General features: G+C 36.0%; 1 protein-coding gene across 13 annotated transcripts in view; it reads left to right on the plus strand.

Moving 5' to 3' along the window:
* Positions 1–15,315, plus strand: part of nol4lb (nucleolar protein 4-like b) — a 205,843-nt gene that overhangs the window by 95,558 nt on the left and 94,970 nt on the right. For all 13 annotated transcript variants that reach the window (XM_073938731.1, XM_073938732.1, XM_073938733.1 and 10 more), the window contains one exon: positions 9,718–9,865. In XM_073938731.1, coding sequence (XP_073794832.1) covers positions 9,718–9,865 — 148 coding nt within the window. The remainder of the gene's footprint in view (positions 1–9,717; positions 9,866–15,315) is intronic.

A 15,315-nucleotide genomic window follows, 5' to 3' on the forward strand; every position in this document is an offset into this window, starting at 1 on the left:
GTCAGACAGGAAGGGTTGGCTTGCTAACTGGATTAGCTTTAAATGGCCCTGGTACCAAAAAGCCTCCCCGTAACCCAGCCTAGAAGATCTCTCATCTCTCAGAGCAGCCGGAAGGAGCCAATCTCCTTACAAAAGCCCTTTTACAAGCTCAGGAAAGCAAGTTGCCCTCATGCTTTTTTTAAAGCGGTCTCAGGGAAAGATGTTCATTTGTATTCATATTTCAGTCCCTCTGTGCTTGACAAAACAGCACACCACGCTTCTGAAGGTAAGCATCAATCATTGAAGGTACATTAGGCGTATGCGTGTGCATGTGTATTTGCGCGATGAACCAACCGATACATTAATACACTATCTGTTTAGTTTTCTCCCATTTTTTAACTTGGAAGAAGAAAATAAACAACCAGGTAGTCTGACTCCCTTCGGCAGGCCATTAAAAATAAACTCTCTCCTCCTGGAGTTAATGATTTTTTAAAGACTTTACCCCCTTCACGTCTTAATTTAGACAATTTACAACTCTGTATACAGCCGGGTGGCTAACAGGCTAACCTCACTAATAAAGTCACTCTGCAAATGCCCGCACTCCTGGCTCGCAGGTTCACGCCACGTGAACATAAATCAGTTAAAGCGATAAAAGGCTCCTTTCATTCTCTCTCCCACCCAAAAGCGTATCATTATGAAAGCAAAGTTAATCAAGTAAATGAAAAAAAAAGCGAGACGGGACAAAGGTAACGCCCAGCCCTGGCTGAGAGAAGACCGTCTCCCAAGGACGTCTGCTCTTTGTGTTTTGTGTTCACACACGCCGCTGCCAGACAAAAGAAGCCCTGAAACACACACACGCACATCCCACAGAGCCACTCAGACCCTCCGCAAATGAAAGAAAGCAGGTGATTGGACTCGTTTCTTTCTGTTATTCTCATTAAAGACACAGTGGAGCCGGGATGGAGGAAAATGCCAGGCTGTCCCCGCTCTCTTTATCTGCATAGGCAGCAATTTGTCAGAGAAAGAGAGAGAGGGAGATAGCAGGGTGTCACCTGCATGCAGATGAGAGGAGGCCAAAAGCATGATCATTAATAAACAATAAAAACTAATAAAAGAGCGTCAGAATTGAGCCGTCGGGCTTCAGAGAGATGGAGTCGGACAGATTTGGCCGCTGATGACCTGCATTGTTCTAAATTGGATTAGCCGTGCGGCGCTGATCACGGGCTTGAAGCAGTTAAATGCGATTTTATAAGATTATAATTGAAAAGGAGTTAAATGTCAGATTAATAGCGGCTTGCGTTTGATGTCCTGTTGGACGATGATTAAGGAGGCGCAGGGATCGTCCGTTTCTGACTTCAGCGAGGGAAGGAAAATGCGGCAGAATACATTACGCTGAGTTTGGGGGGGTGGGATGGGTGTGTGGTCCGCTCCTCTTTGTTGTCTACCTGATGGTTTGAGCCACAGCACGTTGCCTTGTGACCTTTTAAGGGTGTTTTTGACCCCTCCCTCTGCTGTCTGTTCCTATCAGCTGACCCCGCTGACTTCTGCTGACCCCTGGGCATCCTTCTTGATCTCTGGAGGCTCGTTTATACACATACATGTATCCGGTTGCTGTATTTGTATGATGCATTATTCAAGTGTTGGATATTGCAGTCGGCACAGGGCTCAACCATAAGGGTGGCCTGTTGGTCGTGGGTCAGCGTGAGAGACTTTTAAGATCACTTGACGAAGAGCAATCACTTCCCTTTTCAGCCCAGAGCTATTAGATTTGTTGGTCTTGTGCATGCCTTAAAAGCTTTAACATTTGTTTTTTTTCCCTGCTGATTTTTCACCAAGATAATGTTAATATGGCCGGCTAATGTAGATGACTAACTAAATTGAAAGATGACTTGTGGTATTCTTGAGTGCATCAGAAAAAAAGCCAGTACAAAGCAATTGCTAATTTCTGCAGGTTATCATATTCTAGCATATGTGCTAAAAAACATAAAATAAAAATAAAATAAAAAAAGATTTTTGAGGGGTAAAGCTTGTTGCAAGTACTCTTTTTGATAACAAAAACATTAAGTTTGAAATATGTCATACATAGGCAATGTTTTTATGAAAGATATGTTGTGAAGTTTTAAATTTGTAGTTTTGAAATTGTAAATAAACCTTAATATAAATTAATATTAGGGCTGCACAATATATCGTTTCAGTAGTTACTTAGTTTTACAGTTGAAATCAGAATTATTAACCCCGTTTATTTTTTCCTCAAGTCTGTTTAACGGAAAGATTTTTTCAACACATATCTAAACCTAATAGTTTTAATAACACATTTCTAATAACTGATTTATTTTATTTTTGCCATGATGACAGTAAATAATATTTTATTAGATATTTTTAAGACACTTCTATACAGCTTTAAGTAGCATTTAAAGGCTTAACTAGATTAATTAGGTTAACTAGGTTAGGGTTATTAGGCAAGTTATTGTGTAACAATGGTTTGTTCTGTAGACAGTCGAAAAAATATATAGCTTAAAGGGGCTAATAATTTTAAAATGTTTTTTAAAAAGTTAAAATCTGCTTTTATTCTAGTTGAAATGTAACAAATAAGAGTTTCTCCAGACAAAAAAAAAATATTATCAGACATACTGTGAACATTTTCTTGCTCTGTTAAACATCATTTGGGAAATATTTAAAAGAAAAAGAAAAAAAATCAAAGGGGGGCTAATAATTCTGACTTCAACTGTATATAGCACATTTTGTAAATACAGCGTTGCCCAAAGTGTTGAGCACCATCAATACTAATTAAAATACTAAAATAAAGTCCTACAGCACATACGTAACAATGAAAACATAAGACAAACCCTCACCATTACAAAGGCTCAGTTGCTAATGAACAAAGATGCAGTTTTAGAAGGGTTTCAAAAACAGATAAAGTTGGAGCGTATCTATTATGGGGTGGAAGCTTGTTCCTGTATTTTGGGGAGATAACAGCAAAAGCCAGATCCCCACTTCGCTTGCACCAAGACCTTGGTACAGAAAGAATAAACTGATCAAAAGACTTTAGTGACCTACCAGGATAATAAACATGTAGGAGATCTGATAGATAAGATAGTGCCGGATCGTTTAAGGATTTATAGAAAAAAATGAATGACCTAACAGGCAGCCAGCCCAGAGAGGAAAGAACTAGGGATATATGTGTTCATGCTTTCGAGTCCCTGTCAGAAGTCTCGCGGCCGCATTTTGGACTAATTGCAGTCTATTCAGGGCATTTAATAGTCACATCGCAAGATATGCAATGTTGAGTTTGAATTGTAGTTGACCAGGAGCTACAGAATTGTATTTAATGACTGTATTATACAGAACTTATATGACTTCTAGTTCAAATATCTACATTTCTCAGTAAAAACAAGATTATATTGCTTACCCCACTGGCAGATAATTTAACTTGTTTTAAGTAAAAACCTCATTATTTTGAATTATTTCTTCTGAAGGTGAAACCAATATTTTTACTTGCTCTAGTGTTTTTTTTTAGATACTTAGACTAGAAATGAGACAAAGCAAAGTAAGAAAAGTATTTTTTTTCATTGTGATTATTCAATTTCTGTACCTCAATACTGGTAAACATCTTTTGAAAATCTTGTGAAAGTGTATTCATATCGCAATAGTTTTTGCAGAAAAATAAAAGATGGAAACATCAGATTTTTCTATATCGTGCAGCCCTAATTGATTTGATTAAATAAATACACTACAAATTTTTGAGGGGTAAAATGTTTTCATTTTAAATAGTATGTTTTTCTAAAAATCCCCAAAGCCACATTTGTTTTGATTAAAAATGCAGTAGGAGATATTATTGTAATGTAAAATTAAAGATTTATTTTATTTTATTTTATTTAAAGATTATTTTTGTTCCTGTAATCTTTTCTGTAGCTATTACTCCAGTTGCCATTTCTAAATTATCAGTTTAAATAAAACTGCATTAAAATTAAAATATATGATGTATTGTAATTTAATGCATTCTTTCTGGGTAAATGTACTAGTTTCTTTTTTTTTTAAATGTACTGAGACCAAAGTTTTGAACAATAGTGTACATAAACATAAGAACTGTGAAAGTGTTGAGATGGAATGTAAAAAAATAAATAAATAAAAAAAATAAATAAAAAATGAGGGTTATAATTATGTTTGAAAACAATTCCAAGAGCTTAAGTGAGACCAAAGTCTAACACATGCCAATGTGTATACTTCCTAATAAACTGTTGATGTCGAAGTAGTTTATGTTTTACTACCTGCATTAAACAGAATTAGTTAATAGACAAAAATTGTATTTTATTATAATATAATTATTGTATTATATCATATATTAAAAACAGGTTTCTCAAATGCTCTATAGTTCTATAATATGTAAATAATAAACTTTTGTCACCATGTTATTAGTTTCGTTGTCACAAAATATGTTGCAGATATGAAACAATAATGTATTATGGTTAGCTGGCTAATCATTTAACAGGTTTTTAAAATCACAGACATTTTTTACAGATAATTCTGTATATATATATATATAAATAGATATATGTAAATACCTTGCTTTATAGTCAAGTATTTGTATTGTATAAATTATTTAAACTGCAAAATCTCCTTTACAGGAGCAGCCGGAACGAAGTGGCCAGAAGAGTATTCCCCATTAATAATACACTGTCAAATTTGCATGTAAAGTGCCATAACCAATCAGAGTCGGCGCAGGGCTGGTGGTGGGTGGTATTGTGTGATTGGCAGCTCTGGGGGGAAAATGCGTCTGTTTAAACGGAGGTCTTGCCGTGTGGCGGGGTGGCGGGCTTCCCTACAACAACAGCCATGAGCAGATGGGTCCTCGCCCGCTGTCCCTGGGGCAGCTTTTACTTTCGCCTGTCTAATAAATCATCCTTTTCCATCCAGCACATTATACACAGGTATTTCATTGCTTTACAAACCCCGGCACAGCATGCGCAGGCCATTGAGCCGGTTTGAGATGCTCATGTTGATAATGAACACATGTTCCAGATTGTAACTACCGAACGGAACCGTCTGGGCTCTTGAGAGTATTCCGAGACATTCATTTGAGGATATAGGTGGTTATGTGATTAAAAGGAGATGATGGCCGTCCTCCAGAAATGGACAGGCTTGGCATGATGCTGTCCAACTGAGCAGGTTTATCAAATTGAGGAGCAATTTTATAAACCAAGGGAACAAATTAACTTTAATAGCCATTATTAGATAGTCATTACCTTTGCATCTATATATTTGTCATATCAAGAGGGATAAGTTCATCCAAAAATGAAACATTGCTGTCAATTTACTCATTCTCAAGCCATTTAAGTTGGAGGTTTTACTTCAGTGAAACAATTAAAGAAGCTTTTTGACTGAAACAGTGTTTCTTGTGGGTTTATTAATGCAATTCAAAGACTACTGGCAATTTGAGAGCCAAAACAAATACAGTCAAAGCCACATTAATACTTCTGGCTCTAGATGATACATTGAGGAATTATTTATTTTTTATTTTTTTGATTTTATTACTCAAAAAAAAGTGAATAAAAAGTCACCTACTGTACATCTTAGATTACATTTAAAGTGAGTTAATTAACTGTGGTTTGTCATTTATGCGTGAAGTATCATTTCTATATCTTTGTCTTTTCAGCATAGTAAACATTTGTTAAATTGTATTTAGCCAAGCCCACAGTTTGCATGAGTGTTTATTCTGGATAATACTTTTGACTGGTAGTTTTCCTTATCCAGCATTACAGATGTACTTGACAAGGATAAAAAAAACACTCATGTAAAGGAAGTGATGCTGTCAAATGTGGCAAAAAACATTACACTGATTTATTTGATTCATATATTTAAATAGCTGCAGTCATCACAGTCGGTGGGTGCTGCATGCTGTGCCTTTAATATATCGAACAGGAAAATGGACTTATTCAGGGAAACAATTGCTACAAATTGCTTTTCAGAACAAATGATTAATTAAATTTCAGGAAGAGATGAATAGACTGTGGATGTATCAGTTTGAGCTTGCTCCTTCTGTTCATTGAGGTTTAGAAATCGAAATTAAGACTATACAAAACTGTGCAGTTTAAGTATCTTAAGGATTAGCACTTTGTTTTCTCAACATAAATGATGCTTTAAATCGTGTATATTTTTATAAACTATATGGCGATATGGCAAAAATCTCAATAAATATATTGCATTTTGAATAATAAAGAAATATTTTTCAATATAAGTTGTTAATGCTTTCAGATTTAAAAGAGTACCCCAACTATGACTGAAGCCACAAAAATTAGAGGGTGCATTATAGACCATTCTGAGGGATGTATACAATCAATACATCTTGTTTACATCCCTCAAAATGGTCTATAATGCACCCTCTAGGTGACGTATTTCATGTTTCACATTTTACATTTCTATAGCTTCTGAGAGTCCAAAAAGTTCTCCATATTGATAGATAATGTTACGATAGCTATTATAACATCAAAATACAGTATGATTGAATCGCCTCATGTTACAGAAAGCAGGAAATGTTGATGGGCCAATGACGTCATCACATTGAAATGGTCTAAAGCACAACCTATTTCCGGCTGATACATTTTCAGTGGCAAAATTCAGTTCATTTCTAATATCAACACACTTTTAGATTCCCATTGTCGCCTATTTGTGATTGGCTCTTAGATTAATACAGAGTAAAAAAGTCCAGAGCTCATCATTGTTATTGACATTAAATTGATCGCTATTTGATAATATCGGTTTATTTGGCCCATCCATATTATGTACCACCATTTAAATGTTTGTGGTCTTTTCTTCTTTTTGGTTTTTATTTCTTAGAGTTCTCTCTTGCTTGCCAAGGATGAATTTAATTAATCAGAAATCTACTGAAATCATAACAATATGAAACTTTACAACTTAGAAAATCTGTGTAGCTTTTTCACAATGTTACGTGATCTTCAGAAATTATTCTGATGTGTTGATGTACTGTTTGATGTTCTGGGCTGGCTGCCTGTTAGTCTTTCTCGTCACTTTTGGCCAATTGAATGCATTCTTAATGAATAAGAGCATTTCTTTCCTTCAAAAAAGTCTCACTGACCTCAAACTTTTGAAAGATATACCACATTCAGGACATCTATACTACTAAAAAACAGTTTCCCTGATGATAGAAAAAGTTTTTCATCTGAACTTTTCACAACCTTACCCGCAGAATGAATTTGTCTGCTAATAAAATATCAGTTTCACATGCGCACCTTAGAAAATATTTCACACATGTTATTTACTTTTAGATGCTTCAATGCATGCTCTTCAGCAGATAAATGTTCTTACATAGCTATACATACAGTAGTGCAAACCGTTATTGATGCGCGTGAATTAAATATTATCTTGTACATGTTCCTTTAATTACAAAATGATTCATGCGCATTCAGTTGATTTTCAAAGCATTCACACTGGGTGCCTTGCCTTGAGGTCAGTCAGAGTGTAAGCATTTCAGAAATGAATCATATTTTTCATCATAGTAGAATAGATACTGGTTAAAAGTTTGGGATCTAGTAGAGTTTAAAAACGTTTTTAAAAAGACTATTGTGCTCACCAAGGCTGCGTCTATTTAATCAAAAATATAATAAAATGTGAATTATTATTACAATTTCAGAAAATTAAAAATGATTTTTAAATGTCTGTATTTTTTTATCAAATAAACACAACCTTGGTGAGCAGAATAGGCTTCTTTAAAAATATTTTAAAAATCTTACTGATCCCAAACTTATAAGGTGCGTCCCAAATTGCAAACTGTTGCATTATTCTACGCCATTTTGTAGTATAACTAGTTTAAGTAGTGCATTCCCACTGAAAACTCTAAAAATAATAAGTGCACTTCAGCTACCTGGACTCATTTAGCCACTATAATGAACTGTGGAATGAGGGACTCTTCACACACTCAATAGTCGCAGCTTTGCCCACGTAGCGGAAGGGGTAGAGCTTTCTGGCGCTCATGTTGGATTACGTTATTTATTTTGGATTGTGAAAGCAAATTTTTTTTTACGAGAGTAAGTATGCTAAAGTATAATAAAGTATAAGTATAATAAAATTAGTTTATTTCACTAATCTGGCAACCATCAAATTTCGTCAGAGAAACAGTTGGAATTTCCGTGTGCCATTGTGTGCCATTTGAGACACAGCTATAGTGTATATTAAAGGTGCAGTATGTAAGTTTGACACCCAGTGGTTGAACTAGGTATTGCATTCCTATGTCAAAACAAATGCAAGCGCAGGTTGCGAAATTGAGGACCAACAGGAGTGAGTGTGACGATCGAGCCAAACAGCTGATTTCAATTGTCAAATAAAAGCAATGGCATGCGTTAGAAGAAATATTTTCCATATTAAAATGAGTTTTTTGTTCTAACCAACACCTCGAATTAATATGTAAGAAACAGTGGCTGCGTCCGAAACCGCCTACTAATCAGTAGGTACTGCATTTGAATTTAAACCGACTACTCGGCCGTTAGAAAAGTATGTTCTATACAGTATGAATGTGAAAAGTATGAATGGAATTCGGACGTACTACATCCGCTATTTTGTCATGGTCACGTGACCTACCTGTATCAGTTGCGTCAATCACTTCCATTCATGAATTCTCTCGCGGGGCATTATGGGATAGCGCAGCGTGCATGGGATGCGCACTCCAGAATCTCACCGGAAGTAGTAAGTCATCCGGGTACTTCTCGCATACTGATTTTCAAATTCTATGAATTTGAACATACTACTCGGCTCTCATACTGATTTTAGCGTACTTTATAGTACTATAGAGTACTATTTATTTTTTTTGCAACTGAACAACAGTATAAACTGTCAATGATCACCTCAGGTACACTTCATGTGCTTTATTCAGTTTAAAATGCTAAAAATGTGAGTTTGATTGCCATACTACTGAAAGCAGCAGCAAATAGTTCACCTCACATCATGAAAATAAAATAAACGATTTGAAATAAAATTTTAGACTCAAAACCAATACATATCAGTGATTCAGCATGTACATTTAATTATGTTAAAGAGGATTAAAAGGGAATAATTAAACGATAAACCTTACCATTTCGCTGGAGTGCAGTAAGAGCACTATTCTGTGCTTCTGAATAACCGTATTTAAATTTCTGTTGTGTTTCGTCTCTTGCAAACAGCCAAATTGCTTATCCCTGCAAATCTCATCACGAAGCATGTTGTTAGGAAACATGATTACAATGTAACCTGCTCACCTAATGTTTACGCTCGTAATATTTATATTATTTGCTAATTAATAACCTCATGTGGAACTCTGAATCTGCATTTCATTTCGGACTCTTCTACTGTCCAAGACAGTAATAAACAAGAATATTCACTTAGCATGTTTCTTAAATATCTGCAAACATATTTTGGTATTTTTATGCTTTAGAAGAGTCAAAAACTTACATACAGCACATTTAAAGCCCCTCGCAGTTCGCACTGTGCTGTATCTGGCCTGTACCTTTGGTGGTCTCGTTGGGCCTGTGTGTGTGTGTGTGTGTATATGAGTGATGCTGTCACTCAGCAGGGGGTGACTGCTCTCTCTGACAGGCCTCCTCATGGGCCTGTTTGCCTGCCAACATCACAGCCCAATCTGACTTACACATCTATTCTAGTTTTTGCACACACGCCGATATGAGCAATCTTGCTTCAGCTGTCGCACTGACATCTCTCTGGCTCTGTCTCTCTCTTTCTCTCTCTCTGCAGGATGAGTGTTCAGTGAGTAGCGAGGAGTTTGATATGAGTGACCCCACATGGATATCAGCTGAACGTCACGGCACTCTGTCTGACCTGAATCACCCCTCCAGCGCGGATAGGATGCACAGCCCGCAAAACGCACACAAGGAAGAGGACGGTAAGAGTTAACCCACTGATTACTCTAGAGGCTCTAGTAAAGCGCGTGTGTGTAATAAGTCATTTCCTTAATCAGTATTTTTCTCTCGTTGTTCGGTAATTAAATATAAACATCTCTAAAAGGGATGCATAGTGTTGCGTTACACTATATGCATACCTGCCATCGTTTCTGCCATCTCTGAAACTCCGGGAGGGTGTGGTGTGTGGGTGGTGTGGGATGTCTAGGTGTCGGGGGTGAGGTGTCTGAATAACACAGCTAAGTAACTGTACTATGCAGCAAGTTTCGGGCAGCCACTGCGATCAGATACTATAAGTTGGCAATCTGGCGGTGTTATAAACTGTACCAGTAAGCTGAGGATGAAATTACGCTAGTTTTCCTGGAGAAATAACAAAACGGGAGGGTGGCAGGAGATGGGTCTGAAATACGAAAGACTGCCGGGTAAAAATGGAAGTGTTGGCAGGTATGTAAATGTTGGATATTTAAAGTAATAGTTTAATTAAAAGAAACATTTATGAATAAAAGGAGGTACAGTAAGATTTTTTTTTTCGATGACTAAATATTTTTAGCGTTATTTTCCTTGTAGTCAAGCCTGATTGTAGTTTTATGTGTGTTATTTGTGTAGTTTACTGCACTTGTTATTTATTGTGTTTAGAATAGTTGAATAGTTTAGAATTAGTGTGATTGTTACTATATCTGCTACAAAAGACAAATGTTTTTATTCTTTATTAAACAATTTTATTATTATTATTATTTAATCTGTTGTATAAAATGGTCTTAAAGTGTCAAACAAGATTATAGCATTTGTTTGAGACAACTTATCGCATACTAAAATGCCATGACAGGCCTAAAAGGAAGATTCTAGTTTATAAATGCATTTATTTTGTCAAATTACAAGGAAAACTAACGAACAAAAAAATATTTCTATAGGAAAAATGGCTATGATAAAGCTAAATTTTAGTGTCACAATATCTTTTAAAACTTAATGTGACATACTGATTTGATGTTCAAGTATTTGATAATATAGGCATCTGTTGTAACTTGTAAATATTATTGAAAGTATGAGTAAAAAGTACTCGAGTAGTGAGTATTACACTGTGCAAAGCAGATGCTTTTACATGCATGTGTTTGTGTAAACGTAACATTCTGTAGTGCATTTAGATATTAAGGCTATTTGAAGATTTCAGTCATTGTACAGTAAACATGAGCCTTATTCTCATGAAGAGATGAATAGACCATCTTCTCATTAGTGACATTCAGATTGAACAGTCATTGCGTGTAAAGATTTTGGACATCTTTGGACATCTGATCAAATTGTTCATGATGTTGCAAAATTATTATTATTTGATTGGATGGGAATCACAGGACTGATTTTTCATATCCCCATAGACAAGAACAAAATAAGGTAGTGACTGCAGGTTGAAGGAAATTAGTGGAGTAAAAGTACCAGTACAGCACTATAAATGCATTCAAGGGAAAGTAAAAGTACACATTTTGAAAACTACTTAGTAAATTACAATTCCTGAGAAAAAACTACTCAATCACAGTCATTTGGGTAGTTGTAATTTGTTACTTTACACCACTGCCTTTCTTATCATCAGATGTAATGCTTAATATTTTTGTGAAAACTGTGATACATTTCTCACTACTATCACTTCTAGCCAGTTTGATGCATTCTTGCTGAATAAAAGCCAGTGCTTCCCACACATAGACTTCACTTGGGCGGGCTGCCCAGGTATAACAATGGCTGTCCTAGTATACTTAGTAACTTTTTTTACTGTTATTATGAGGCTTTTACACTTTTTTGTATCCACCCAATATATTCAATGATCTACAATACAATGATCTATGTGCACGAGACCTGTCAACACTCCCACAGACAGTCTCACATGCTCTGCATACCCACAGAGACATGTCTTTTTGGGACTTAAAAAACTCTGGCTGGGGTTTCTACATCTCCTAAAATGTCTGGGATTCAGCTTTTGCTTTTGCTTTTGCTTTTTAAAGCTGTCTTTAATCGTGTGGGTTTTTGCATGAAAGCGAGAAAAATATTAAATAATTAATTCTTCGATCTAAACGTCTCAGAAAAACTTCACTATATACTCAACTAAACTGGCTGCTAAACAAGTGTACACCATTAGTAATGGTTAATCAATGCATTTGCCTTATTTAAATAATCTACACATTTTATTATTAAAATTTTTAGAGATATTGTCTGTTTTTATTCCCTTTTTTGTCATTTATTGTTTTTAATTTAATAATGTTAATGTAATACATTTGCTTTTTTATATACAGATCTAAAATGCTTTGGCATTCAAGTTTGCTTTGAACTTGAGAGAGAGAGAAAGAAGCAGATTTTACCTGTCAGTCCTGAATAGCGTAAAAGTAAGAAACATAGTGGATTTCTTTTTTATTTCAACAGATTTTTATTTTTTATTTTACTTTAACCCATTAAAAAGAAACAAAGTATATTAGTGTCATAATACATAAAATTACACTACCTGACAAAAGTCTTGTTTTAGGAACAACAAATAATAACTTGACTTCTAGTTAATCATTTGGCAAAAAAGCGTTCTTGCAGGACTCCCAGAGTTCACCAAGATTCTTTGGATTCACCTTCAATCCATCTTACCCCAGACATGCTCAATAATGTTCATGTTTATTGACTGGGCTGGCCAATCCTGGAGCACCTTAACCTTCTTTGCTTTCAGGAACTTTGATGTGGAGGCTGAAGTATGAGAAGGAGCGCTTTCTTGTTGAAGAATTTGACCTCTTTTGTGGCGTTTAATGTAATGGGCAATACAAATGTCTTGATACCTCAGGCTGTTGATGTTGCCATCCACTCTGCAAATTTCTCGCACACCCCCATGCTGATTATAACCCCAAACCATGATTTTTTTCCTTCACCAAACTTGACTTATTTCTGTGAGAATCTTGAGTCCATGCGGGTTCCAATAGGTCTTCTGCAGTATTTGTGATGATTGGGATGCAGTTCAACCGATGATTCATCTGAAAAATCTACCTTCTGTCACTTTTCCAAATGATCAACTAGAAGTCAAGTTATTATTTGTTGCTCTTACAACTAGGATCGTCGACAAACTTTTGTCAAATTGTATAGTTCAATTATGTTTTGTTTGTGGCTTATAGTTAGTCTTGTGATGTGGGTAAATAATGTGTTTCAATCCAGCTTCCACCGCAAGTATATTTCAAACCTATGGGAAGCACTGAAGCCATTCCAAATTTTTGACCAGTGGTGTAGATGAATATATATTCATATATGAATAAAAATTCATAATATATTAACTGGAAAACATATTGTTAGAAATGTACAGTGTTATTTACTTCTGCTAAAACTTTAGGTAAGGCTTAAGGAAAATTCTTATTGAGGTTTTGGGAAGTGTTATTGAGAACAGAGAAAGAGAGAGAGAGAGAGAGAGAGAGTATGTGTGTGTGTGTGTTTTTGTGTGTGTGTGTGTGTGTGTGTGTCAGCAGATGAAGCATGTTCTTTTATACACATGCTGTTTGAGAGCAGTGGAATGGCCAGAATGAGGCGAGAAGAGATGTAGGTATCGATTGTGATCGAGTGGCCTCCTCCCTGCTGCTTTCAAGGGAAGAGAAGGATCTGGACAAAGAGAAAAATTCATAGACGAATGGAGATAAGGAGAAAAAGAGCGATGGAAAGAGAGAGCAGCGAGTATATAGAGTGGTGTGGGCATGTTTTTAAATTGCTAAAGGAAAAGTACAGTTGAAAAAATCATTTATTCACACTTGTATCGTCTCAAATCTGTATTCTCTTCATGAACTTCCATGACCCTGAAGGCTCTGCATTTAGATAATGACGGGCAAAGCAGAGAGCGTTTTTCCTCTCCCTCCCCTTTTCCTCCACCTATGGTGCAAATATAACTGTAATCTTTCTACATTGAAGGCAAGTGCAAAAAGCTGCTTTTGAAAGACACATACATACAGTTTTCTTTTCAGATGCTTAGGATAAACATATAGGCTGAATGCAGACGTGGACACACACCCACACACACATGCGAACACTGAGCTTCTGAATCACAAATCGAGCCCTCCCAGCAGACACCTTTTCTTGCTCCTTCAGCCATGACAAGTGAACTCTCTCTTCAGAGAGAATCAATGAATTCCTATCAGAAATACATTGATTTCGAATAAGATTCAGCAAACTCTCTCTGCTCATGACAGTAATGCTGCAGTTCTTAAAGGGTAATTCACCTTACAATGATCATTTGCTCTTCTGTCACTCGACAATATCATTTAATCTTATGTCACTCCAACACTGACAAAAAGAGATACATATTGATGAACGGAGGTTAACTTTCATAATATGGATTTATGTCTATATTTTTCGGTTTTGCAAAAGAAAATAGTTTAAAGCCCCATTCATATCACCAGTGCTCCTATTCATTTCAATGGAGAGCTGGCCACTTCAAGCGACATGAGTGACAGTGACCATTTGCGACAAAACTTTAGAAAGGCTCTACTTTATGCAAATAAGAAGCGACTTTCACAAGTGATCACCAATAGGAGGGAAGTTAGTGGAGAGCATATGATTCATCTGCTGCAGTGGGGTTATGGCTACACAATTCAGGTTGTGCTCACTGTGCAGACAGACTGGCATTTTCACTTTATATGTAGATATTTAACTTCAATGGCAAACTTCACGCATTGGTTTCTTGTTGACATTAAACTCTTTATCTACCAATTGACATTTCGCTAAGCCCCGCCCTCCCTAGTTACTATTGTTACGCCTGTCAAGCTTTCGTGCCTGGCACATCTTTTACAATATGTATGCGCTGGTGTCAGACATTCCCAGGGATATAACTAGTCATTTTTGGAACACAGGTGAGATATCCAGGAAAGCCAGACAAAAAAAGACTGCAGTATGCATTGCAGGTGTATATTCACGACTTAATGTGCAACCGATTAGAAAATGATTGAATCGAAATTGAAGCTAGGTTAGCCTAGCCACCTCATATGCTGACTATTCAACAGTTTAGTTCATAATACCAAATTAAACCTCTTTTTAAAATTTCTCTATTTTTAGCCAAAAAAGCCTGATAGACTAATTGTAGTGCAATGAAATATAGAGTGACTAACCGACGAGGAAACACGCATGGACAGTGCTTCTACATAATTCATTCATAGAAAGAAAAGGCCAGAAAGGGGAAATTGATGGATTTGTGCCAAATATTATCACCATTGACCCATAACAATGCACAGTACCTATAACTGTCAGTATGTTTGTGTGCTTTTTATACTGTTTCTATTCTAATTTGCAGTTAGGTGAAATAAATAATTTAAAATTCAAATCAAAGTGTCAATAGCAAAAGCGAACAAATAAATCCCAGCAAATATAAATCAGACATAAAATATAAAAGCAGACACTAACCTGCTAAAACATCATCCCCATTAACTAAATCTCCAAAAGATTG

The sequence above is a fragment of the Danio rerio genome, chromosome 23 (assembly GCF_049306965.1).
Source record: "Danio rerio strain Tuebingen ecotype United States chromosome 23, GRCz12tu, whole genome shotgun sequence".
In the NCBI taxonomy this organism is placed as follows: domain Eukaryota; kingdom Metazoa; phylum Chordata; class Actinopteri; order Cypriniformes; family Danionidae; genus Danio; species Danio rerio.